This window comes from Alternaria metachromatica, assembly GCF_023757995.1.
Source record: "Alternaria metachromatica strain BMP 0045 chromosome Unknown scaffold_6, whole genome shotgun sequence".
NCBI lineage: Eukaryota > Fungi > Ascomycota > Dothideomycetes > Pleosporales > Pleosporaceae > Alternaria > Alternaria metachromatica.
In genome coordinates this window covers 367,163-389,809 of record NW_026055497.1, presented here as the reverse complement: position 1 = coordinate 389,809, position 22,647 = coordinate 367,163, and the positions used below count along the sequence as shown (strand labels likewise).

The window sequence follows — 22,647 nt, the reverse complement described above, 5'->3', positions numbered from 1 at the left end:
TGCCGGCTACCATCTACCGATGTCACCCGCCATGTTCAACCCTATCGACTCCTCATGATCGTCTAGCAGGTGATCTTGTACGAGTTCTTAGGGCCATACGCCTCACAAACACCGACTTCGCCGAACACCTCTGGGGCTTCATCTGTGCAGTCGAAAGATGTGTGCAGATTGACTATCGGCAAAGATTAGCGAAGTCGTATTCCTGGTATAGGAACTTACTCTTGCAGTTGGGGTTAGCAGCTTCGGTAATGATGAGACTCTTGTTGCCGTCGTAGATGCTGATGCACCTGTTGGCGGGGAGGTTGGTTGAGCCCTCAATCAGACATCCGGATGCGGTGCTGCAGGCGGCGCACGTCGAGATCGTGAATGAGAGGGTACCCTGTGCGGCGCTGGATGCGACGAATACAGAAGCGAGGGCAAGGAAGGTAGTTGAGAGCTGCATGTTGAAGATAGTGGGAAGTTTTGGCGTCGAGGAGAGGGATAATTTGTGGATTTAGGAGAAGAATTGGTTGGAGAGAAGATGATTCTCGAGCTCACAGTGAGGCATTCTTATACAAAGCATGAGGTTGTGGATTACATGATCGGGTTATTTTGCCAACCGATAACATCTTACTGATATTATTGCCCTGTGAGAATGCTGATGCTCGCTATGGACCCGTCTCATGACCAAGAACGCGTACGCAGGCACGCTCTGTTAGGCCGTGTTACGGCGGTGACAGCACGAAGAGAGGCTTTGTTGGGCTTTAGTACGATTAAGGACTGACCACGAGGTACACACGGCTAGCTGTTGGTAAGCGGGCGTATTTACAGTAAGCATACACGAGTTCCGGCTTGCCACTTCAGTCTTACATCTCTCTCTTAGCAAGTGTCGGCTCGAGGCGACTAGGCCTGCCCGTGTGTTGGTCTCACCACTCTTTTGTTAGCAAGTAGAAGTCTTTTGTGCACGTGAGGTGGCTAGATCATGGCTGTCATTTCTCGCTACGATCAGAGCATCAATCTGTTTACCCTCGTGGCAGCCTTCCATGATCACGTCGCAAAAGATTCAGAAGTTAATTGCGTGAGAAATGGTCCGAAAATATGAGTAGAGATGTTCTCGTCGAACTCCATGCGCGCAAAGAATTTGGAGACGCCCTGTATTGTAGATATATAAACACCCCTCCTGTCATGTGTTGAACGAACAGCGAGCGGCGGTAAGAGAAGAGGAGGGAAGAAACATCGCAAGATGCTGACACAAAAGTATGTACTGTAGATACTTTACAGATATCAATACTCTAGATGCACCAGGCGGCTTAACATGTGATCTTGAAGCTGTTCGATGGAATCTTGCTTTCGCAAATCCCGCCGTTGTCCTTGTGCACCTCCGGCGTTCCTCCGCAGTTGAACTCGGGGTAGAGATTGACTGCACAATACGTTAGCTCGAAGATGGGTGGACGGGGAAGTATATGGCTTCAGTACCTTGGCAAGACGGGATAGTTGCGTCGTAAGTCTTGATGGTGGTGCTTCCATTCCACATGGTGATGCAAAGGTCCGGTGGAAGGTTGGATCGGGTGTTGACAGAACAGAACGTGCCCGGCACCGGGGTGCACTCAGTACAGTTCCATGTTGTGAAGGTAACGCTGTCGTACGCGGCAGCTGTGGCAGCCAGAGCGATGCCTGAGAGAAGAGCAGAGGTGGAAAAATACATGTTTGGAAGGAATCGATCGGACACTTTCGTTGTCTGGGCTGGAGGGCGAAAGGTGTTGTACAGGCCCATCTCCAGCGGATTGCTGCTCTTATACTTCGTAGTAGGATACAAGGCATCCCGTCGTAAGTTGGCCAAGCAGTCACGAGTATGCTACAGCGGTTCATGCCCAGAATAATTCCACGCCGTCCATTGCCCGAATGCGACGATAACAACAAAGACCCTGCATGTCAGGGCTGTTGACACCAACTGACGATAGTCCATGCTTTGAGAGGGCAGGTAGTCTTGATCTTGGCTTGGGCGCGGCGTATACGTGACTATCGTGGGAAAGACATCCATGGAACAAAGAAGTATGACTAACGATTGACATTGCTGATGCCAACTGTGATCTACGCGGATTTCCCTACGACCGAAAGATGACACGGGGTATCATGGAGAGCATTGGCGGTGTTGGTGGCGATGATTTCTGGAGGTGAGATTTTGGTGGCTGGTCTCTACCCATCCATACTGAGTTTCATTGGCCGTCGCAAGTCTTTCCACATTTTCCATTTGACTATGATGTTTGCCGTGCACGTTTGCTATAGATTGTAGAAGCCTGTCTGGTAGTTCAGCAATATTATGTAAACCGCAAACAGCTCTTGAGCTTAGTAGAAAGCGCAGATCGGGAGTAAAACATGGCCTAGTATACATAAGTATGCATATATCGCCATTGAGGATCCTGGCCGCACACAAAAATCTGATGACGAATCTATGCGGTAGGCTGAGCCGCGCCCTAGGTCGAAAGAGACGGATAGTCGGCCTATGGTTGAGGTTATGGTTCAAATTCGACGCGTCCTCTTCACGCTTGGGCGAGATGGCGCATGCGCAGTCCCTGATAGAGATGCGATTGCCTGGTAGAGAGCGATTGCCCGAGACAGAAGCGTCATGACATAGTATTGGCTGCAACAGCACTAGAAGTCAGACGCCATAGCGCCAAGACGCTAGACCATATGCGTCATCCTGACCCCCACAGGCCTTGTCGAAGTCTCATAGCCCAGCTCAGCACTTACGAGCTTCAGACACTGTTGGATTCATGCCGACCGCCACGAAATGTTGGCTGACGCTCTAGTTAAGATCCTGCAATCTCTTAGAGTAAGTCTCAGTAGCACATGCGTGGCAACTTCAGGTGCCGGGTTGGCCGTTCATGCCGGTCATTCCGCAGTTCTCGGCTATCAGTACATTGCAGACAATAAGAACAGAATCACTGACCCAGCTCTATACATTAGCTACTCTTACCAAACTAGTCGACGGGAATATGGGATTCGGCAGGACTCTCTTAACGCGTATGCTTGAGAACAGGGAGCAGATGACTGGTGCTACTGGAAGGTTGCAAAGGAGCTGAAGTAATTCGAGGAGTCAGAAGAGCCCTCAGAAGCACGTTATGCCGAGACGTAGCTCCTATAGTAATGCCGACGGTGAAGGTAAAGTTCATTGAAGTGTTCGTGGAAGGTGCACGTGGAGGATGTGGGCTGCCGTTCCCGAAGTGGTGTAGTGCGCGAAGTTTGACGCGTCTCTTCACAACGTCAGAGCTTCAAACCTCACCACATCCTCCTCGTCCACTCCATATATCGCGAATCTCTATCTTTTCCGTGTCTCTCACCCACAAATATCTTGCGAATTCATTTCATGCCTCATGGATATGCTTGAATTTGTCTCTATCACTGTTGTCACGTCTCCCTATTGTCTTGCTATTGTCTAAATGCCCGTGATAATACGCGCTGCCTCACCAGGGAAGTCCCTCTGAGTGGTCTTCGCATCGACTATTATCATTTCTTTACATCATGCATTGCCTCATTACTTTATGTCTCCATCAAGTTATTGCGAAAGGAGTCGTCTGCTTTCTTATCTCTCTGTTAGGATTCGCACATCCATAAGCCTCGTCGCAAGCAAATTTCAGCGTCCAATTTCTTTCCTTCAAGCCTCCACCTGACCCATGCATTGCACTTATCGCCTACGGTGTTCACTCGGCTGCCACTGAAGCAATCCTCATCTGACGAGGTTTGGGGAAAGCCCCACGGCTCTTTTTAAGAGCACGGGAGTGACGTCTTGGTCGCGCGTCACATGGCGATGAACGATAGGGAAACGGCGCATACCTTGCAGGACGGAGTAGTTCAAGCCTGGTCTTGCGCTTAGCGCTTCATATCAGGCAGCCGCGCTGATACCGCTATTGTGGGGTCGTTTGCCCTGAGTGAGAGCGGAGTCGCGCCCGCTTACCACGCACATTTATCAACACAGCGATATCAAATTTGCATCTAGATATTGAGAATTGGACTTACCATGGGTATATAATTGCTACAATTTGAGAGTAATACAATTATTCCGTAAAGCCTGCCTCGTGTCGCAGGTTGGTACACACCATTAGTTAAGTGTCCCCCCCAAAATGAAAAACCTCGCTGACTATCCACGTTCGAGCCCAGGTCCAACCACTCAGCCCTTAGTTTGCAACACCGAGTTGCATTCTTTGGGCTGAGTGGTGACCTGGGAGCAGAAATACGTGTTTCTCTCTCAAGTCAGGACCTGGGCATTAAACCCCACCTTACCTTAATACTCTTCGGAGTTCTTAAAACCAATACATACACCCTAGATATGGATCTGGGAACAAGACACCGGTGTATCTTCTTTTTTGCCCTTTCTTTTTGCCCAGCTAAGCGAAGTGAAGGCATCGCAAATAGGCAGCTACCGTGTTCCCTTCACTATGTTACCCACCCTCTCACCTGCCGACTACCCGCTCACTCACCTTCCTACTATCTCTCTACCTTAGTGTTCCCGCTAGCCTGTATCTTCTGGAAACAAATATCCTCCGCGACACCTTTCCCCCCAACACACCCTGCTAGCTTCCTACAACATCTATTCCTGGAGATGTCTAACCCTGCAGCTCTTGTCAGACGTGTCGACGAGCCTTCTGAGTACCAGCTCCTGCGTGAGGTACTTCGCCGCAAACTCATCAAGGTCTCACCGGCTCTCTATCCTAATATCACGCTCGACCAGATCCTCGCTGCGAATGGCGTCAACAACATGTATCCCTATCAAGAGTAAGCATTATCGCATTCCCCGAGATGTGGTCGTGGAGAGCGCTGACAATTCCTGCTAGTCATCCGCTTGCCATGCAAGTCAACATGGGCGCCACCTTAGCAGGCGTGCTTTTCCGTCGCGGAGAAGTGAAGTACAACATCAAGAACCGCGTCCCGATGGGCCAATGGGGCTTTGAGACCGCCTTGGCCTACTTCTGCAGCAACAGCAACGACAACATCAGCTTCTCAAGCTACTTTCGACAGACCCGCGCTCGCCTTTACCTCGCCGCGTACGCCAAATACGAGAACAGGGCCACGAACGTCCAGAAGGTCTACATGCTCGCCTGCGCTGAAGAGAACGGAAACAAGCGCATCCAAGATCGCGGCTTCAAGCCAACACATTATCGCGAGCGTTTCATCCACGAGCTGCTACAAAACCCCAAAGACTTCGATATCTGCACGCAGAACCGCAACAAGGCTATCTTGAAGGACATGCGTCAGCTAGTCGAGTCCTGGAAGTCCATTGAAGCCAATTTCGACCCTCACAACGTCCGTCACCAGAAGCTGGCTGAGATTGGACCGGCTCTCATCGAGTTCTTCGAAGCTGAACACATAGTCAAGGATGACAAACCGGATAGTATTTCTGGCGTCAGCCCTACCAGTGTCATCGAGATCGATGTGACCAAGTACCAGCCCTTCACCGCCGACTATCGCATCTTGACGGGACTCTTGAAAGCTATGCAGGGTTTTCGTACCTACGAGACTGTGGACATCTTAGTTGTGGACGACATCGCTGATGGGCTCGATGGTCTGAAGGTTTCCAATGACATCGGAATGGATGTCACCCCGGTTGAGGGCCCAGCTCGACCTGTCTTGCATGTCCTGACTATGCCGGAGGTCGATCTTTCACGCCTCGGTGAAGTTATCACACTAAACTTCGATTGAGCAGCATTTTGGTTCTCTACAACACTGTTTGGGCGGATAACAGACTATGGAGATAGATTTGGCGTCGATACATATTCGGCGACAGTAGGTCTAGCATTTCAGCTTGTTGGTAGATCTTCACGGTACTGGATAGGCAGATTTCGTCCGCTGGCCAGCTTGCTAAGAGTCATTCCCAACTGCCGTAGTTACGAATGAAACGCACACGCTGGAAGTGTTGCGTGTACACCATGGCTACTTTGATTATCCTTATCTTCGTCTCACATGTACTCTGTCGTGTTGGCCATCCAATATTAAGGCGTGTTGTCGCATTTTACAACCGCGTAGCCCGGGTTCTCCGCTTTCCCGATGGACTCTGTCCAGTTTCATCCCGTGACTCCGCCCAATGTTTGCTTCATCGCGTCATTTACTCCCCTAAGGTCTTAGTCAGTCGCGTAAAGTGCGCTCTCCGCGTTCTCTTCACTGCGATCGACACTGTCCGCTTGCACTCCGCCACCAACATGGACGACAACACCGAAGATATCGAGAACATGTCGCAGAACTTGACACCTGAAGATATGACGGCGCTTGAAGAGCTTCTCCGCCGCAAGACCGACAGGGTACCTAACGGCCTCCGCGCCCAGCAGACGCTACCGCTCGAAACCATTCTCTCTCCTTCCCCGCAGCAACAGTACTTTCCCTATGAAGTGTAAGTCTTATTCCGTGTTCATAAGTCCATTCAACAACTTGTTCATACTAACGAATCCATAGCGCTGCTGTCGCAGAAGGCGCGACATTTGCCGGTCAGCTCAAGCACCGCGGCGCTATCGCGCGGGCAATGCAATCGTTCACCCCCATGTCAGAATGGCCAGTTCAAACCATACTCGCCTACTTCACTTCCAACGTCAATCGTCATATGTGCTTCTCCCGCTACCTCAAGCAAACGCGTGTTCGGCTATTGGTCAATCTGGTGTCACTGCTCAACAAGACTGACACACCCATGATGGCGGTATGTCTTCTCGAGACCTTAGGCTATCACTTCACTAACGCCGTTCTACAGGCTTACACACTAGCCTGCATGGAATACGTCCAGCATCCCAGTCTCGGCGCCCAGTTCGACCCCGCGAATCCCACAAAGCACCAGTTCGCCTTCGTTCACATGCTGAAAGACAACCCCGACGATTTTATCGTACTCAGCGGTGACTCACGCAACGAATATGTCCGAGCGAAGCTGACTACATACCTCGCCGAAGCACGCAATGCGTGTCCAGATTGGACTCAAGTACCTCCCCCGACACGCGCCTTGTTCGACTTCTGCTTTAAAGGCGGTCAAGATCAGATGAATGAGATGGCGCAGAAGGTGTTGACTAAGAAGAGGAAGAGGGGGAAGAAGAGGACCACCCCATCAGTACCGCAGGGTGATGTGCCGTTTGTGTATAAACGTGTACTGCCGCCGTTGTTCGAGTATGACGACATTAGGATCAAGAAGATGTGTGCTGGCAATGCGTTGCTGGAGGGACTAATCGAGGGAATGCCTGGTGTGAGTGTGTTAGGTGAGGATGATGGTGGTAAGGATGAATACAAAGAAGATGTTGAGGGTAGTGGGGAACTAAAGGTCTTTGGGGTAGAAGAGGCAGGCGAGGGGTTCGAGCAGGGTCTGGATGATATGGTAAAGGAGGGGGATGGTGCTAAGGCTGTGGCGAGTGTGGATTTGACATCGTGGTATGACTGGAAAAACGTGTAGAGTTAGATATGCCTGGCACTCCTCAAGGTGGTTTAGGTGCTTGGACTCAATTCCGAGCGGAGCTTTTACAGTATACATAAGTCTTCGAGCGTGAAGCTTCTTCTTATCATCTCCCATGAGTACCTCCTGGATTCATTAAAGGGTGGATGTCGCCAAAGCACCACTTGCATGTTACCATCACAGCTGTTCCACAATTCAGAGCAGTGCATTTTTGGTTCAGAACTCTCGCGCATCCAAGAGCATCGGAACATGAGAATTCTACATCAGAGTCTAGTCGCCGACATATCGGGTGTCCGCGATTTGGGTTCGCAGGTTGAGATCATCGACAATGGCGATTTGAGCGCTTTCAATGTCATGAGCTTGGACGAGCCTGATAAGTCATATGAGAATGACATCGACGAAATGTACGCGGATGGCGGTGAAGATGAGATGGACATCGATGAAGGCATTTCCATTATTGATAGCGCTGATCTGGACTTGTGGGTGAAGAGGGCTGAGTCTGATATGTAGATATCCGGGTATGCGTTGCTCCCTTCAGGGTACTTTGGGTGCTTCGGTGGCTCATTATGAGGGTGTTTGCCGCCTACATAGGCTTGTGAGGACATATATCTTGCTCTGTACACTTGGTGAATAGTTTCCGGGTCAGGCATACAGTAGACGAAATGGCTCAGTACACAAGTAAGCCTGGCATCCTTCAACACATCATCATCTTCTAAAATTGCTCTTCATCATAGCCCTTGCGGTCTACATACGTTTTCGACTACATCATCTACCCTTCACATCCTCACTAAATACCTCCCAGGTCAACTCAACATCTCACTACCCAGTTGCCAGCACAATTGTAGCCCTCAACTCACTGCGTGCAAAATCATCATATTCCACATATTCATCCTCCATCCCCCATCCGATCATCCAGCCTGATACACAGGGTTCTCGGTCTTATAATACACAGTCTTGGCCGGCTGCTGTTGGGACGCATACCTTCTCTTGGCCTTTGCGCTTTCCTCTCTGCTCTTCATTTTCATATCCACTATCTGAAGAGTGCGGAGTTGTTGGTTGGACAGACCGGTCAGACCTTTTGCCGTACGCGGGGTGTTAGTGAAGTTGCGGTGGGGATCAGTGCTGGTGTGATATGAAGATAGATGACCGGGCTGTGAATGCGTGGCAGGAGGTTGTTGGGAGGATGAGGATTCGGCGGCAGTAATGGCGGGTTTCGTATTTCGGTGTCTTAGACCGTGGCGCTGCGAAGGTGTGAGAGTTGGGTTGGCAGCTCTTGATGACGTCTCATCTGCGCTATTGCTACACCGGGGATTAATGGCCAATCCAGATGGTAGATGCGTCTCGGCCTGCATCTTGTAATTCCAATCCTCGCTACCTTCCTCCTTCACCTCCTCATCCCAGAAATCCATCAACTCAGCCATCTCAATCATACAGTGCCCTTTGTCTCGCATATGCGTCTGCACAGCATCCACACTTCCCTTTTCTTGTCCACAGTAGAGGCACTCGTGGTATTTGTAAACCAGAACGGCCAAATACGAGAGAAAAGACTCTAGCGAGTAGAGTTGCGAAGGCGTGGGTACGAAGAGGCTGTGCTGTGTCGACATGTGGTCTAGATTTGTGGTCGGAGTGGGAGAGGAAGAGGGGCAGAAGAGACATCTTGTTGATGACAGAGTCTTGGGATGGTCGTCTTGTATATCTTCTGTCCGTGGGTTGGAATTGGTAGTGCGTCCGCTAATGTTGCGCGCAACAGCTGTCTGAGGTTTCCGTATGAGAGCATCGTCGTTCTTTCTCTGTCGGGGCGTGACCTCCTCGCTCTTGCCTTCTAGCATTCCAAAGTCTTGCTCGGATAAAGCTGGCAGTTCAGAAATGCGCCTTTTGAGATTGTGGATGCTGTCACAGAACGTCAGTCTAATAAGTTTGGCGGCTACATGCTCAGTATCATCTTACTGCCAGGGTTGATGCATGTGTGCACGCTGTAGCGCACTGCTTGTGAAAGAAAGAGAACATGTGTTGCAAGGAAACACTGTCCGCGATTCCGATGTCATCTCAGAGGTTGTCTGTGTAGTTGTTTGTTGTGAGGGTTGCGTGGAGAAGAGGTAGGCGGCTCTGGGCTGAGAAGGTAGGAAAGTACCTCTCGTATGAAGGCGCGAATGCGATCGGCTTTTCTCTGGCCAATTGACGTATCCAGGCATTCAAATCTTATATAGGTAAATCAATTCACACTTACTGGCCCGGGGAGTACTGGCGACCACCAAGTCACGTGCCAAGCTATCCTCGGCGCAGCCACCTCAAGCCACAATGAGTCATTTGCACTCACTCCCACGCATACTCACTCAACAGTATCCTGTCTTCCTGTTAGCTAATCAAACATCACTGTGAGCAGAATAGATCCTGAGAGTACGTTTTCAAATCCATTTTTTGATTGTCAATCATGATACCCATGCTCCCGCCAACTTTGCTTCTTCTTGTTACTCCTCCGTTCCTCCTTGAGCTTCTTCGTCAGCCCCAGCCCGTCAAGTTTGGAGAGTACCTTTTCCACCAGCTTAGTAACACTACTCCTCCTCTTTACTTGTTTAGCCGGTAGAGCAGTGATCCCTTGATCTTCAACGTGCGGCTCGCCTTCTTGGCTATACTCATACTCATCAACGTCAAAGTGGTCGGATATGGGTGAAAATAATTGCTCAGCACTGCGGTGCGCGTAGAATGACTGGCCATCCGTCTCGTATCGGATCTTGGTGTCATTGTCATAGCCTTTGACGTAGCCCGGGCGAGACACACCGCTGATTTGTGAGACGCGAGAGGGAAAGTAGGTTGCTATCCCGTTTATCATTCTGATATTCGTGTGTTGGTCGTAGATTGGTGTTTTTGATGATGAGGGGGCTGGGGTCGTAGGGACTTTCTTAGATGTCCGGACATGCAAGTCGAGGCGGCGGCGGGGTGAAGGCTGGTCATCGGAAATGACAGAGTCGTGGCGCGAAGAATTATGAGAAGACAGTGATTCTGACGACGTGCGATCACTTTCCTCGGATGTCCGAATGTGAGAGTGAAGACGTGTTTGTCTGTCGGTGGGTAGCGATGGCAGTGGCTTCTGCTCATGTGCCATCATGATTGGATCCATGTTCTGGACACCGCGTCGGATTGACAAAGGCAGAGGCTGTGCCGATGATCGATTCAGTGCCACGAGGTCCTGCTCCTCCTGTGACTTCCTTCGGTAGTGAACGATCGGTTTCATATTACCATCCCAATCGACGATCATAGTGCCCTGACTAGCTGGCCGATTGTTCTGAGCAGGTGCGATAAGAGATTGCCATGTTGCCGCATGGTCATCGATCATTTGCGTTAATTCCGTTGCAGCTCCATAACGAGAGCGAACTCTGGCATGGTGCGTGGGTCGGTATTGGGAGCCTTCGCTGTGATTGCGAATGTGACGGGAAATGTTGCGTGGTTGAGGTAACTGCTGAAGAGTGCAGCCTGTGTCATGGCGGTCGGCGCCATGAGCAAAACCGTAGAACGACATAGCGTTGAGCGGCCGTGATTGTTGTGTTGAGTTGGTGGAAGGTGTCTACTTTAGTCTTTGTTTCGATATGTTCGAAACTGAGTCTTTGACGTTGTTAAAGTAGTAGAGCCGTGTAGTTACTGTGGGTTGTTGTTCCTGTGTGTGGTACGTTAGAATCGTATGGATGTTTATGGGAGGCAAGTTCTATAGACGGAGGAAGGCGCCATGGTATGTGCACAGTGCGATACGAACATCGCGTATAGTGAATTCATGTGCTCGATAGTGACGGGCTGTGGACGAGTGATGCTACCACATCGATGATCGTTCGTCCATTGTGAAAGTCAATAGTTGATGATGAATGTGACGGGCGGTCGAGGTTTTGAGATGAGATTAGTGTGAAGCGAATCTAACGCATCGTCATTAGCAAATTAAATACAATCCCGCTGGCATGCCAATACCCCACGTTTCGACATCGGTGGCCAACTTATTTCGAGCAACCCAGGTATACTATGAGTGCAATCTCTTCCGTCTACCCACGTTCTCTTACGTCTCGAGATGCATATGAACAGAAATGACGCAACAGATTGCTATGGAACATGTCAGACACAGGAAGGAAAATGGTATAGACCAAAAGCACAAACTCCGTGGCGAACGATGAAGGGGAAGAGTAAGAAAGCACAGCGCATGAACCCCGGGTATTACCAAGCTCCAAAAACCCTCGTGATGGATGAAGATGGCCTGAGAGTACCGAGAAAAGACAGATGAAACATCTAGTTCTTGTCCTTGCTGGATAGCTTGTCCTTGATCTTGCCGAAGAAAGAGCGGCGCTTCTTCTTCTTATCGTCAGCACCGGAAGCGATGCTCTGGCTGCCTGGAGTGCCCTTGGGAGAGACGTCCGAGTCTTTCCTGAGGTTCTTGGCGGGGCTCTCTGGGGCCAGCTGTGCGGCTGGGGCAGAGCTAGTGGCCTCGGTCTTGGTTGTCTCTACGCCGGTGGTGACAGTCGGCTGGGTCTGCTCGGTGGTAGTTGGCTCCTGCTTGTTGAATGCGACTTCGGTAGTAGAGTCGATGGGCTTGGAGGTTGGCGGCTGAGCAGGCTCCGATGCGGGCGCGTTGAGTGCGTTGGGCTCGCTGGAGGACTTGAGTGGCTTAGTGTCGACAAGGGCCTCATCGGAGAGACCGGCAGCATTTTGGCTTCCTACAACAGCAGCACTGGGAGCTGGCTCGCCGGTAGCCTCAGTTGACTTCACTTCTTGAAGAAGTTCAGTCTCCATAGCCCGCTTCTCGCTGACAGCCTCAGCATTGGTAGCGGCCTCGGGACTGACGTGTGCCTCCTTCTGGCTCTCGGCGACGACATCCGGAACATCACGAGCAACGGACTCGTTGACTGATTCCCTGGTAGTGCCGGCTACGACAGCAGCAGTTGCGCCGGCAACAGCGGTCGCAGCAACCGCAGCTCCCGCGGCAGTCGCAGCAGCAGGTGTGGTCTCAGCAGGTGCGGTCTCGGTGGTTGCAGCAGTCAGTACAGGAGCAGGCTCACCAGATTCCTCAGATCTTGGGAGCTTGTCCAGTAGCTCAGACTCGACAGCCGACTTCTCTGCTACGGCCTCACTGTTGGCAGCGGCTTCGGGGCTAGCGTGTGCCTCATGTTGGCTGTCAGCGACAACCTCGGGTACGTCGCTGGAGACGGTCTCAGAAGTAGCAGCAGGAGCAGTAGTGGCTGTGGCAGCGGAAACGGCGGGGGCTGGCTCGCCGGCCTCGTTGGTCTTGGGGACCTCGCGCAACAGCTCAGACTCCATGGCAGTCTTCTCTGCGACAACCTCGGGGCTGGATGCTGCTTCAGGACTTGCGTGTGCCTCCTTTTGGCTCTCAGAGACGACGGCTGGGATGGCAATGGCGGGAGCCGGAAGACCAGTCTCGTTGGTCTTGGGTACCTCGCTAAGAAGTTCCTGCTCCATGGCGGACTTCTCAGCAACAGCCTCAGGGCTGGCTGCGGCCTCGGGCTCCGCATGTGCTGTGTTCTGGCTCTCGGCAACAATGGACGGAACCTCATCGGCAGTGGAGGTGCTGGGCTCGTTCATGCCAGTAGCCTCAGCAGCCTTCTCCTTGGCAGAGTAGACAGCCGCAGTGAAGAGACCCGCACCAGCAGTCGCGCCAGCGGCAGCAGTGGCGGCGGCAGCTTTAGCTGTGTCGCTCAAACCAGCGTCTCCGCTAGCTGCGGGCGCCTCAGAGACGGTCTCCTTCAGCTCTTGCTCCATCTCCTTCTTGTCCATGACAGCCTCTGGGTTGGCAGATGCCTCGGGATCGACATGAGCCTCCTGTTGGCTTTCGGTGACAGTTTCGGGGACACCGCGAGGCTCTAGGGGAACTTGGGCGGCGAGATCGGCGGTTGTGCTGTGAGGAGCAGAGGATTGGATCGTAACGCCGGTGTCCTCCTCGACCTTGGCATCAGCGCCCATAGGGAGGCTCGATTCTGGGATCATGTTACCCATGACAGGAGGGATACCGAACATGCCACCCTTGGCGTCGCGCTCAGCCTGGGGAGTGAAGGCAAGGGGAGGGAGAGCATCGGACTTCTCGTAAGAAGAGGGGTCTGTCTTGACTGTGCTGTCGACGGTGTTGGAGGTCAAGGTACTGGCGTCGGGCACCGTCTCGCCAGGCGCAAGGTGGATGGGGTTGCCAGCGCCAGCAGTAGCGGGGATGGGCGCAATACCGAATGCAGAAGCCTCTTGCTCGGGTTCCTTGTCATGCTTGACAGTCGAGTCTACAGTGTTGTCTGTGAGAGTGCTCGCTTCGGGAACGGGCTCGCCAGGCGCAAGCTTGATGGGGTTGCCGAGGCCAGAGGTAGCGGGAATGGGCGCGACGTTGAAGGTCTGCGGTTCGCTGCCAGGTGTCTCTGCGTACGGTGTCTCGGGGAAGGCGCCAGGCACAGGAGAGTTGGACTTGGCGTCCTTCTCACTCTCTTTGGGCACAGCGCCGGCTAGCGCAGCGGTTGTGGACTCGGGCGCGGCAGAGGACATGGTGTTGACGGGCTCCTCGTCGACGATGTCTTCGGGCAGGAGGACGTTGTTGATGATACCGTGGCCGTCGTCTTCCTTGCGCGCGCTGTCGTTGGTACACCAGTTGCCGTTTACGACGAACTGTGGTAGAGTGTTAGCAGAGTCTGCGCAAACGGGGAAGCCGACGGTATGCGACGGGAGAGGTGCGCACCTTGTACTGAGTGTGGGTCTTGGGCAGCTCGACAGTCTTCTTGAAGATGCCATCCTCGTTCTCGAGCTTGACCGTCTTCCGCCAGTCATCGAAGGTGCCAGTCACGTAGACCTCATTGGCCGAGTGTTCCCTGTGCGCGTGTAAGCAGTTGGGCGCGGAAGGTGCCTAGGCGGGCGTGAGGCAGGCGCGAACGTACCAGGTGAAAGTATATTTGCCCATATCAGCGCAGCGATGGACGTGGATCAGGGATTGCAGAGTTGGGAGGAGGGAGTAAGACCTGTCTTGGGCGCAGGGAGGAGAGGTGTGGAGGTGGTTGGTAAGTCAGGATCAGGAGCTGCGTTGGGTGGAGCGAGCTAGCTTGCGGCTTGAGTGCGCGCTCGGACAGTTTGGGGAAGATGGAGCTTGCGACTGTTTTCGCGCGACAAACAGCAGCGATTTCAATGCAGACACAAACACAGAGTCAGGAGCGCGACAGATATGCCTTGTAGATGCGGAATTGGCGAGGCTGGCGGTCTGGTCGCGACAAGGCGCTGAGTCTGCAAGATTAGAGACGGCGCCGCCAGCTGCAGGAAAGCTTGGCGGGATGCCGTTCATCGCGCGAGCCCTGGAACACGCGGGACCGACGGCGAGCATGTGCAATGACGAAACCTCCATGGCGACGTGCTCAATTGCTGCGACTCTTCACAATTCTCAGGCCACCGTGCACAGTCGAATTGTGCTGCGCATGCAATTCGTATCCAGCCGCCTCATCTCGCAGGCCGAGTGACACGACGGCCCCTCCAGTTTTGCGCCGCGTGCCTGTGCGCCTCCCATGGCCGGCTTTGTGCGTCATCGCCATGTCCTGGACCTGTCGGGATATCTGGGCGGATTCCGGGGTCGCACGTGAGCTGCTGCTACCTACAGTAACCTATGTTGGGTACCACTCGATGGTTGTGTCGTCGCCTTATCTCAAATACCGTCTGGAACGCCTCTTGATCAGAGTTTTCGTGTCTTTCCTGCACCGCGTCTCAACATGTTGATGGATTCACCGCATCGGTGCCCATGTTGAATGTGTGGCTCACCGCCAATTGCAAGGTTGCGCCTCCCATGCCGTGCGCCGCTGAGCAACTGAATCCTATTGCACAAGCTGTGAAGGAGACTGCGTTTGATATAGAGTTGCTGTTGCAAGAGACCTTCCCGATGCTGTTCACCCATGCGGTCTTGCAGTTTGTGGTGCGGTGTCTGATGGGCACCATGAATGCGCGACTTGATGACGTGAGAGTCAATGCGACACCACAACACCACAACACCAGCCTGAATCTTGCTAGGCGACAAGAACTCGACGATGTGATTTAAGACAATCAAAGCTCGGAGCCGCGCCTGTCGACACAATGTCTCAGCTTGATCGTTCACGACTCAAGTGTGGGATATGTTAGTGCAAGCTCCAGTCTGCGCAGGCCAGGCAGCGGGAGCTAAAGCACGGCTTGAGCAGCTATGACAGCTATCGCAGCTGTCTTGCCCAGGTGCTACAGGAGCTCTATGGGTGTGGGAGTCACACCAATTGCGGCGGCGAGAGCGGGCGGCCGTCGCGTAAATGTCACCGTGGGAGCTGGGAGCCTACAGCGTGCGAGGGATTCTAGAGGCCTTCTGGAAGATAATAAGCCCCAGGAAAGCTTGCCTCGATCCTTACCAGTGACTGCCCTGCCCGCCATCCCACACCCGTGATCGCTCCTCCCGCACACGCCCCCTCTCCTGCGCATCCTCACCGCGCTCCTGCTGCTGCCAGTCCCCTACGGTGCAGCCTGCCATTGCGTCCCCCATTCACGCATCCGCTCTCGCGCTGACGCTACGTTCTCGCGGGCCCTCGCAGCACAACTGCCTCCATCCCTGCACGTCTCGCGACCGACGTCAAAGAGCTGCGCTTGACCCCTCACCACCACCGCCCTCATGTCCCTCCCTCCCGACTACTCCAACGAGATCGCCACGCTCGACCGCGAAATCCTCTCGCACAAGCCCCACGACATCCTGCAGTTCTGCGCCAACTTCTTTAACCGCCGTCTCGAGTCGCAGCGCACCGAATACCTGCTGTCGCAACAGCACTCCAGTCCCCAGGGCCGTGCCGAGAACTCGTTCCCCGGCAACAACCCCTTCAGCACCTCGCCCAGCGCCGGCAGCGGCTTCACCAAATCCACCATGCAGCGCCTCGAAGAGGAGGAGGAGAACGACACCATGACGTCGCCCACGGCCTCGACCTTTGGAGCTATCGACTTCAACCGGTCCCGCTCCACCAACAACAACGACGCGGGTGCGAGCGCATTCGGCGATTTTGGCGGCTTTGGCGGCTCCTCCAAGAACAACATCACCCAGATGCCGCCTCTGTCAGGCGAGGGCCAGAACTTCCCCAGCAACTACAACACCAACAGGCGCACCTCCGTCTCCGCCGAGTCTCTCAACCCCGCCTCCAGCGCCGCCGACAACTTCACCCCGCCCTTCCACCAGAAGACGCAGGACCAGCTATCGCGCCTCAAGTCAGCCGTCTCCGGCAACTTCCTCTTTTCACATCTCGACGACGACCAGTCGGCAATGGTCCTCGGCGCGCTGCACGAGAAGCCGATACCCACAAAAGGCATAAAGGTCATCTCACAAGGCGACGTCGGAGACTACTTCTACGTCGTCGAAAAGGGCGCCTTCGATATCTACGTCAACAAGTCAGGCAAGGTCGAGGCTGGCATGGATGGCGTTGGCGATAAAGTAGGCTCCGTCGGACCAGGTGGTTCCTTTGGTGAGCTAGCACTCATGTACAACGCCCCGCGTGCTGCAACAGTCACCTCGACGGAGTCGTCTACACTCTGGGCACTGGATCGCATCACCTTCCGCCGTATCCTCATGGACAGTGCTTTCCAGCGCCGCCGCATGTACGAAGGATTCCTGGAAGAGGTTCCTCTGCTGTCTACCCTGACTCCTTACGAGCGCTCCAAGATCGCCGACGCTCTCGAAACCAAGAAATACCCCCCTGGCACAACCATCATCCAGGAAGGCGATGTCGGTGAGTCCTTCTTCCTGCTTGAGTCTGGCGAAGCCCAGGTCTTCAAGCGCGGCGTAGATAGCGCCGTCAACCAATACCAGAAGGGCGACTACTTCGGTGAGCTAGCCTTGCTCAACGATGCTCCTCGCGCTGCCTCAGTCGTCAGCAAGACCGAGGTCAAGGTCGCAACACTCGGAAAGAACGGCTTCCAGCGACTACTTGGGCCCGTTGAGGGCATCATGAGACGGAACGATCCCAGCAAGGCTGCCTTCGAAGGCGATCATGTGGATCCGCTATCCAAGACTTCATAAGCGTGTTCTCGCAGGATTAGAAATACAGAATGCTCCACTCACACGGGAGGTGAGCGGCACTGTTATACACAGACGGAAGACTAGGGCGTGGACAATTGCGGCCGGGTGTGGTCCTGTCACTCTTCGGCGTTCTCGCATGTATTCCTACACTTCCTACTGTCACTAAACTTCGCTTAATGCCATGGAAGATGATACAACTTCCCCTCAGATCAGGAACGAGCTCTGGTATGAGCTGCTCTGTTACCTATACTCCACTGCGTACGATACTCATGCTTTAGACTTACACTTTCATGCTTCCCTTGGGCGACGATCAACATGTGACGTAGTATATAAGTTGCCAGGAAATATCCACGATGGTTTCCGCAACCCTCCAAGTCTGCGCTGCGTAAATGCCCTCATGTGCTCCTGCCCTCGCTCGCTCGCTCTGATGTGACATAATCACGGTGGCCCGTGCGTTGCCAATGGCGCTACCAGGCAGTCCGGGATGCAGGTGCGCTCTTCCCCTCCAACACCACACTCAATGGTCTGAGAGCGCTCTCACAACTCTAACATCACAGCAACACGAGCTCTGATCGAGACAACACGAAAATTTTATTCAGCAAGAATAGCCATCCTCCTCTGCCAAGTGCTTCTGCTCCACACCGCCTGGTGATCGTCATGCAGTCATCGTGGCGTTCGCCTCTGAAGACATGGGTGTTCAATGCGTGATAGCGTATGTGGATGAAGACTCGTAGGTACGTCCATGATGGTACCTGGGAAAAACTGTCGATATGCTGCTCACGATCCCTAACAGAGCTTCAGGCGATCGAGGGCGGGCTACTTATGGCTCGCAGCTGTACACGCTATGAACACTAACGAAGCGTCTTTCGGTTCTCCATATACTTCATCGCGATTACTACGCCGTTGGTAATACTAGCAAGAACGTAGCACATCTCCACAAGACGCTTCGTGCCGTTAACGACTCGTCCTAACTACCTACCGAGGCATTGCTGCTTACAGCTCTCATGTATCAACAAAGCAAAAGAGCGACGGCAACCCCGAGCAAACGCGGGCGAATGCAATTCTCGTGAATGGAAACTCGCGCTTCACATCAACTGAAGAAGAAGTGATCGACTATATCTACTTTTCTGGGCAGCAAATCGTCATGTGCGCTGCCTCACAGCCCCGTTCCTCAAGACTTCGCGATTTCCGATGCAGTGTGCAGCATGCAGCATCTTGCATGCAAGATCGCAATGTTCAGAGCGTTGCTTTTGAACGATACGGGCACGGCAGACGCGCCTAGTTGATAGTGTAGCAGCGGATACCTACCCCTGCATACACTATGACGCATTCGACGGACCAATGTCTCTGCGAATCTCAGTCTGAGCTTACAATTACAACGGGCTGATGCAACTGGACAGGCGGTCTCAAAATCTCAAAGCGATCCAATGACCGGAAGCTGTGCATTTCTCATCGCGTGCACCTGCAGCTTATATGCAGCAACCGGGGTGGATGGACACTAAGACTAAACTGGGAAAATGGGTCTATTATCTACAAGCATGCCAACGCCGTTCACGCACAACTTGGCCGTATCTTCGTGGTTCAAATCGCGCGTGTCGGAGTGTGCGGGCGTAAGGAAATCGGTCTGGCTGCTCCAAACTAGCATGAAATACCCATGTGAGTATCTGGAGACCTATCTAACTCTCCCTCGCGGGTCTGTCTCACTTCGTTGCAGTACGCCTCGGTAGAAACTCTTGGCATCATCAAGAGATGTTGTAGCGGTCTGTATGCCGTAGCAGGCATGTCCACGTTCCCGGCGCTCGGTCGTTGATGATGGTGCTGCACGCATCAGCCACACACTACGTTGAGGCTACTCCTTCCCTCCCGCAACGTTCTGCGGGCCAGGGAGCTTGTGGCGCACATCGGATTTCGTACGGGACGATGGGCGGTGACCGCATTCGCTAGGAAAAGCGACTATGCTCCACTGCCTGACATCGATTCGGTATGTACTGTGGCAGGGTAGTCATACCGGCGTGCGCGACGTACAGTTGATCAAGATCACACTGCAAAGAGAATGTCCACGTTGTACGCTGCGAGATCCACTTTTGATCCTCGATACTGGCCTATTTTGGGTTGGGTATGGTTCATGAAACATGGACCTCCATCCACAGTTGTATGGGGACAGCCGAGATCAGTTCGGCACTGGAGTCCCTTTGGTGTGTCCCAGTGTGGCTGTGGCATGTGGCTTCAAGGTAGGTTAGCACTGATCTGAAGCATCGCATACGGTACCTGGATCTTACGTTATCTGTCGACTGCGTACACATCCCTCTACTTATGACCTAAGATCGTTCGCGATACATAATGTCTCAAGCAGCATCAACTCGATTCTTTCCACAGCTCTCGAACCGCCTACAACTTCGCATCGCACTTTCGACATGGCCTCATCCAGCGATCAAAAGGCATCCAAGAGACGCGTCGGACGCCAACGCCAACCACCCCTTGCACCTGGACCTCCATTCCAGTTTGTCGTCGCCAGCCACCCGGATGATTTCAAGGAGGTGGAGATCATGAGAAAAGTGCGGTCGCACGTCATGTACACACACCGCGAAACCTTGTCACCTACGGACACAGCTGGCAGTCGAGAAGGCAGTAGCACACCAAATGTCACGACACGCACACCTAGCCCAGCGACAGCCAGTACGAGCAGCATATCACAAACAAGTGCTTTACAGGCAGCCACTTCCTCAAGACATCATGGCAGTGGGTGGGAACAAGATGCGCATGGCATTCAAATACCATCACCATCTACCCACCCCGTGCGAGTGCTTGCCGCTCGGATACATTCCGCAATCACCGAAGCATCCCCTCATGGCCAGACCCGAGCCTTCGATGAGGCTCCTGGGTACCCTTTCCCCGGGGGTAACGCTCCGCGGCATGAGCTGTTGGAAGATTTGAAGCGTGAATGGATTAGCACTACCACTTTCTACTGTTACGGTTTGTCTCTTTCTTTCTCTACATCAAACACTCACTGATGGCAGCAGATCAAGCGTGGATGCAATACGTTTGCGGCAATCATCTTTCGTTCCTTAGCCACGTACACGCGACACTGGTCTATCAAGATCTCGACGACGGCCTACTATACGACAGTGATCTTACTGTATATGCGAGGACCAGGATGCTGGGGCTGTTTCATGGCCGACTGGACACTGATGATACCACCATCCTCAGCATACTCCATATGCTTATCAGCGAAATCGGTAGCCCTGAAAAAGATGCTTTTGGAGTACATCAGGATGGCTTGGTGACCTGTGTAAGGAGTCGACGAGACGGGCTAGGCCCGAACATTGCGACGTTCATGACCTTGTAAGTTCTACTTGCTCAATTTTTGCTATCCACTAATTCGGCCAAGGGTCATGCTCACTTGTGCCGTCTGTCGCGGGCAGAACGAGTCGGCGGAACTCACACCACGATCGTCTTCTGAAGCCTGGGTCGGTCACAACAGTCCGATCTCGCCGCTATTAGCCTCCCAGGAGCACATACCCCCTCTATACCACAACGGCTCAACAACTACCAACGACATCATCCGAAAGATGCAGAGGTGTACCTACATCTTCCTGGCAAGATGGACGCACAAAGGTGACCCTCATATGATTTCAAGCGGCCAGATAGCGACATGCGACGCAGAACTACAAGACATATATTCCGATCTGCTTCTACTGCCCTCTGCAGAATACGATACACAGCCTGACTGGATCTACGAGAGCTGTCGTATTGCTGCTCTGATCTACTGTAGATCGGTAGTTCATGGTGCAACACTTGCGGATTCGGCAAATATCATGCACGCAAGCATATCTGGCTCTAGCTCCGAAAGCGTTACTCTCCTTGCAGCCCTACATTCTGCTCTCGCCAAATCAGAGGTCCAAACTTGCTGGGGATTCGACCTATCTGGCGCTTTCCTCTGGGTAGCTCTTGTAGGCGCAGCGGCGTCATGGTCCGCACCGCACTCCTCTTCAGATGAGGCATTGCAGGCTTCAGCTTGGATGAGGAAGTGCTTTGCGCTATATGCAGTCAGAGCGGCAGTCTCGGTTCCTTTCGACTGTGCTGACGCCACGATACAAGCCTTGCGCACAATGCTGCAGGTCCGGCGGTTTATAACTGTCAAGATGGGCCCGGCCCTCCCTTAATGAGGTCATCGCGCATCTCCATACTTGTTGTAGGTGCTTGTATTCTCACTTTCCTAACTCGTCATCTGTATAACAGTCGTTTCATTCACGTCACTTATTTCATTGGTCGAAGTCTGATGGCTGCTACAGCCGCGGAAGGACCTCGCAGTCAGTCTCATCTTTTGTCATCTCTACGCCTACGCCGGTTCGTACGACTGGGGTCATACATGCAATTTTCCTTGTCAACTTTTCGGTTTTGTATTAGCGATTTCACATTAGCTTGTCTTCAGAGCACGATGCTCAGAATCAAATTTCATGCTGGTCGTGCAAGAACATTCGCCCTTTGGCTACTGTCATCTTTCCCCATGCAATTCAATCCAACACCATAGTGTACTAATCGGGATACGCGCAAGTCGTCTCCCCGGCCGAAGCACGTTGGAACGGTCGGGCAACAGCCGAGCAGCGCCCTGCAGCCCATAAGGCTGAATCGCCAGTATCTCACCGTTCGTACATTATAACCGAATGAACCAACCGAGGAGCAGCGCGGCAAAGGGACGAATGTATCAGGCAACTCGTGACGACCAAGGCCATAGCACAGTCCACTTACGGTCAGATTCTAGGCCCTGGACACCTTAAACAATCCTCCCTCCGTCCCATGAACCAGTCACGCAGCCTTCCGCACCCCCACCGTCAGCGAGGGCTACACCGCAGCGAACATCTCCACAACGGCCGACCGACCGAGTGAACTGGTCACTAGCCACACCACAGCCACAAGTAATCGCGAATGCAGTAACGCGCGGCACAGTCTCACCCCACCTCCCATCTTACACCGTAAGTTGGGCCAACGGACCAAATGCTCGCGCCAAAAAGATACGCCATGGGGATACCGATGATTACCACCCTTGCCACGCTCCCTCCTGCCATGCAATATAGGGCTGAGCAGGGAACCCGATCCTTCTGCCTAGCGAACCAAAGTTTGGACGTCTGTGGCGACCTGCGCTTGCTGCGTCCTGCGGGCTGCGGGTGAAGATATGCAGCCTTGTGGGGCACAGGGCTGCGCGCAAGGTAGGATGAGGGGTTGTGGCGGGGGT

At 53.3% G+C, this 22,647-nt stretch overlaps 7 protein-coding genes across 7 annotated transcripts; 4 read left to right on the top strand and 3 right to left on the bottom strand.

The window, feature by feature from the left end:
- Positions 1-62: 62 nt before the first annotated feature.
- J4E83_003698 (uncharacterized protein) lies at positions 63-442 on the bottom strand (the record flags this gene model as incomplete). The annotated part of the gene is made up of 2 exons (XM_049330632.1): positions 63-172; positions 220-442. 2 exons carry the CDS (start codon positions 440-442, stop codon positions 63-65), a joined length of 333 nt encoding a protein of 110 aa, XP_049190049.1.
- A 4,137-nt stretch (positions 443-4,579) lies between these two features.
- J4E83_003697 (uncharacterized protein) lies at positions 4,580-5,676 on the top strand (the record flags this gene model as incomplete). Its single annotated transcript, XM_049330631.1, has 2 exons — positions 4,580-4,752; positions 4,812-5,676. 2 exons carry the CDS (start codon positions 4,580-4,582, stop codon positions 5,674-5,676), a joined length of 1,038 nt encoding a protein of 345 aa, XP_049190048.1.
- Positions 5,677-6,173: 497 nt separating this feature from the next.
- On the top strand, positions 6,174-7,396 carry J4E83_003696 (uncharacterized protein; the record flags this gene model as incomplete). Its single annotated transcript, XM_049330630.1, has 3 exons — positions 6,174-6,361; positions 6,424-6,661; positions 6,713-7,396. The coding sequence occupies 3 exons, from the start codon at positions 6,174-6,176 to the stop codon at positions 7,394-7,396; spliced, it is 1,110 nt and encodes a 369-aa protein (XP_049190047.1).
- Positions 7,397-7,511: 115 nt separating this feature from the next.
- Positions 7,512-7,906, top strand: J4E83_003695 (uncharacterized protein; the record flags this gene model as incomplete). Its single annotated transcript, XM_049330629.1, has 2 exons — positions 7,512-7,515; positions 7,617-7,906. 2 exons carry the CDS (start codon positions 7,512-7,514, stop codon positions 7,904-7,906), a joined length of 294 nt encoding a protein of 97 aa, XP_049190046.1.
- Positions 7,907-8,304: 398 nt separating this feature from the next.
- J4E83_003694 (uncharacterized protein) lies at positions 8,305-9,838 on the bottom strand (the record flags this gene model as incomplete). The annotated part of the gene is made up of 2 exons (XM_049330628.1): positions 8,305-9,248; positions 9,835-9,838. The coding sequence occupies 2 exons, from the start codon at positions 9,836-9,838 to the stop codon at positions 8,305-8,307; spliced, it is 948 nt and encodes a 315-aa protein (XP_049190045.1).
- A 1,824-nt stretch (positions 9,839-11,662) lies between these two features.
- On the bottom strand, positions 11,663-14,318 carry J4E83_003693 (uncharacterized protein; the record flags this gene model as incomplete). The annotated part of the gene is made up of 3 exons (XM_049330627.1): positions 11,663-14,029; positions 14,100-14,229; positions 14,296-14,318. 3 exons carry the CDS (start codon positions 14,316-14,318, stop codon positions 11,663-11,665), a joined length of 2,520 nt encoding a protein of 839 aa, XP_049190044.1.
- A 1,707-nt stretch (positions 14,319-16,025) lies between these two features.
- Positions 16,026-17,414, top strand: J4E83_003692 (uncharacterized protein; the record flags this gene model as incomplete). The annotated part of the gene is made up of 1 exon (XM_049330626.1): positions 16,026-17,414. The coding sequence occupies one exon, from the start codon at positions 16,026-16,028 to the stop codon at positions 17,412-17,414; it is 1,389 nt and encodes a 462-aa protein (XP_049190043.1).
- Positions 17,415-22,647: the final 5,233 nt, after the last annotated feature.